The sequence below is a fragment of the Capsicum annuum genome, chromosome 3 (genome assembly GCF_002878395.1).
Source record: "Capsicum annuum cultivar UCD-10X-F1 chromosome 3, UCD10Xv1.1, whole genome shotgun sequence".
Taxonomy (NCBI): Eukaryota; Viridiplantae; Streptophyta; class Magnoliopsida; order Solanales; family Solanaceae; genus Capsicum; species Capsicum annuum.
In genome coordinates this window covers 218,402,588-218,405,195 of record NC_061113.1, presented here as the reverse complement: position 1 = coordinate 218,405,195, position 2,608 = coordinate 218,402,588, and the positions used below count along the sequence as shown (strand labels likewise).

Genomic DNA, 2,608 nt, shown 5'->3' with positions numbered 1-2,608 from the left:
ATATATATATATATATATATATATATATATATATAAAATAAATTATAAATAAGTAATATAATTATTTATATATATAACATAAATTGGGGTAAAACAATAATTTAGTATATCCCTATTGGGTTATCGGTTTAATCGATAATCCAATAAGCTAAAATCGAAATCGAACCGTTTACCCAATAATTTTTTTTATAAAACCAATAAAAAATTGTTAACACAATAACCCAATACTAATAATCCAATAATATCTTTATCGATTTGATTTATCGGTCGATTCTATATTTGTACAGCCATACAGATACTCACGGAAGAGGGGACCAGAAAGAAAAATAGCTAATCAAATGAGTTGTTGGCTACTCATTTTGTCCCAACTTATAACATGCAAAAAAAAACATGCTTCTCTTGTTATTATCATCAATCCACATCCACTATCCTACCTCAACGGACGTTTAGTTATAGGGATTAGAGAGTTACTTTGTACAAATATGTGAGATTAAATTTGTGTAATATATAGTTATGAATATTAACTAAGATAGCCATATAATAGTAGCTATTTCATATAAATTCGAGATTATCTATTTTGATTATGATTTCGGAATAACCTTACTTTCCATCAAACGACCTAAGCTTCACATTTCTTTTGGGCAAATTGTGTTATGATCATTGTACTTAAATACTCTATATTAGGAAAATATTTTAATGAGGTTTGTTTTCACATGGTTCTTTTAAAAACCCCTCTCCTGTATACTACGTACTCCAACATCTACATGTGCAACAAAACAAAAATGGATTTTATGAATCAAATAAATCATGGAAACTGAATAAGATAAGAAGCTTACCGTTCCATGCAAAATATTTTCTCAATACTGGACGAAATTTTATCTTCATTGTCTGTTCTGCAATAGAAAACTCAAAAGAGACTCTACTTTTATGTATTTAAAGATGATGAGACAGGAAAAGTAGAACTTTAAATTAAAGGGATATAATTCAATTGTTATAACGGGTAAAGAAGAGAGCAGAGTACACGTTTGAGACACCTTTTATAGTGATTAAATGCTAAGAGATATACTATTATATGTTTTTCTTTATTGTTTTGCTTTGAAGACACGTGAAACATATAAATCTGTACGTCTAAGATCTTGTTAGGGGACTTGCACTGCAAGGGATTAACCATTGCCCTCAAATTTCCCTACATTTTCTCTCATAAATCTTACAAGGCAACCAGCTTCAATATCAACCACATTTTTTTCTCATCATGTTGATTTGAAAGTTTAAGAGGGACATTGATTAGAATATATAATTGGTGAAATTTAAGCCGTTAACAGCAGTATTATATTCTTAATTAAGGATATTTATCCCGTAGTGACGTATTCCAAAGAAGTAATTAGAAAGTCTAGGCAGTCATTGCATGTGAAGTAGCTATCATTCTTAGGGTTTTTGGTTTGATTTTCTTATCATATTTAAGTTTTATATTTCTGGAAAGGAAAGATAAATTAAAGTAGTACCATAATTACTTTACTTTTTCTGAAAGTAAAATATAAACCTCTTTCATATCTGGTTAACTTCTTTCTTGAAGAAAATTTTTTGGACCAAATAAAAGACCGCTGTGCTCATACCAAAAACACATACACAAAGAAGACATCCACAATGCAGTCATCAAACAGTTTTGTTTAGGGCTAAATTTTCTTTTAATAGGCTTTATGATTTTTCTATATTAGTTTATAATATGTAGGTCGTTTGAGCAAACCATATTAATAATATGCCTTTTTTGTATGTTTTTATTTTTGTCTGAATTATCATCTCTATGATTCGCAATTTATAAGCTTCTGCATGATGCCCTACCAATTTCGAATCCAACAAATGATATCAGAGCCTATAGTTCAACGATTCTATGGGTCCAATGATTCAGATAGAAGACATGCCAAGATTAAAGCTGCAACCAATTTGATGATAGTGAGGATATTTTGTCATAGAAAAAATTTGAAAAAAATTACATGTGGAGGCAATTGTCAATCATACTTTCAACAATTTTATTGCTACATTTCTAAATTAAAGATCACTTTTAACCTTGCAAATGGATCCAGTATTATCAATCCGAAAGGGCTTATATATTTTGACCTCAAAATGACTCAATTTTTAAGCATGCTAAGCAACAGTGATAAATGAAGATTATGAGAAGAACAAAGATGCTATATGCATGTGAAGAAGACGGATCAAGTTTTGTCAAGAAAATCTATCCAAAAGGAGGTTTGTAACGATTTTCCCTGATTTTCTTACCAAATTAAGTTTTATTTTTCTTGGAAGGATAGCCAAAGTAATAGAATAATTACTTTACTATAACAGTTTCCCCTTTCTGACCTTGGCTGACTGTACTAGAACTGTCCGGTCCTAACCCTATCATTCTCTCTTTCTTGTGCCTTCAACTTCTCAACCTCAATCTGTTGAGCATGAGTCATCAGTTGAGCAATATCCATATCCCCAATCAACATGACAGTCCTACACTCCTTGACTATGAATTCAGATACTCCTGTGACAAACTTACTTATATGAGCCCTGAGATCTGGCAGCAACTCTGGTTCATGCATGAAAAGCTGAGTTAACTTGAGGCAAT

At 30.8% G+C, this 2,608-nt stretch overlaps 1 protein-coding gene across 1 annotated transcript in view; it reads right to left on the bottom strand.

The window, feature by feature from the left end:
- LOC107865077 (UPF0496 protein At3g49070-like) overlaps positions 1-1,016 on the bottom strand; it is a 3,900-nt gene extending 2,884 nt beyond the window's left edge. The window contains exon 1 of the mRNA XM_016711432.2: positions 837-1,016. Coding sequence (XP_016566918.2) covers positions 837-885 — 49 coding nt within the window. The 5' untranslated portion in view covers positions 886-1,016. The remainder of the gene's footprint in view (positions 1-836) is intronic.
- Between the last annotated feature and the right edge of the window lie 1,592 nt (positions 1,017-2,608).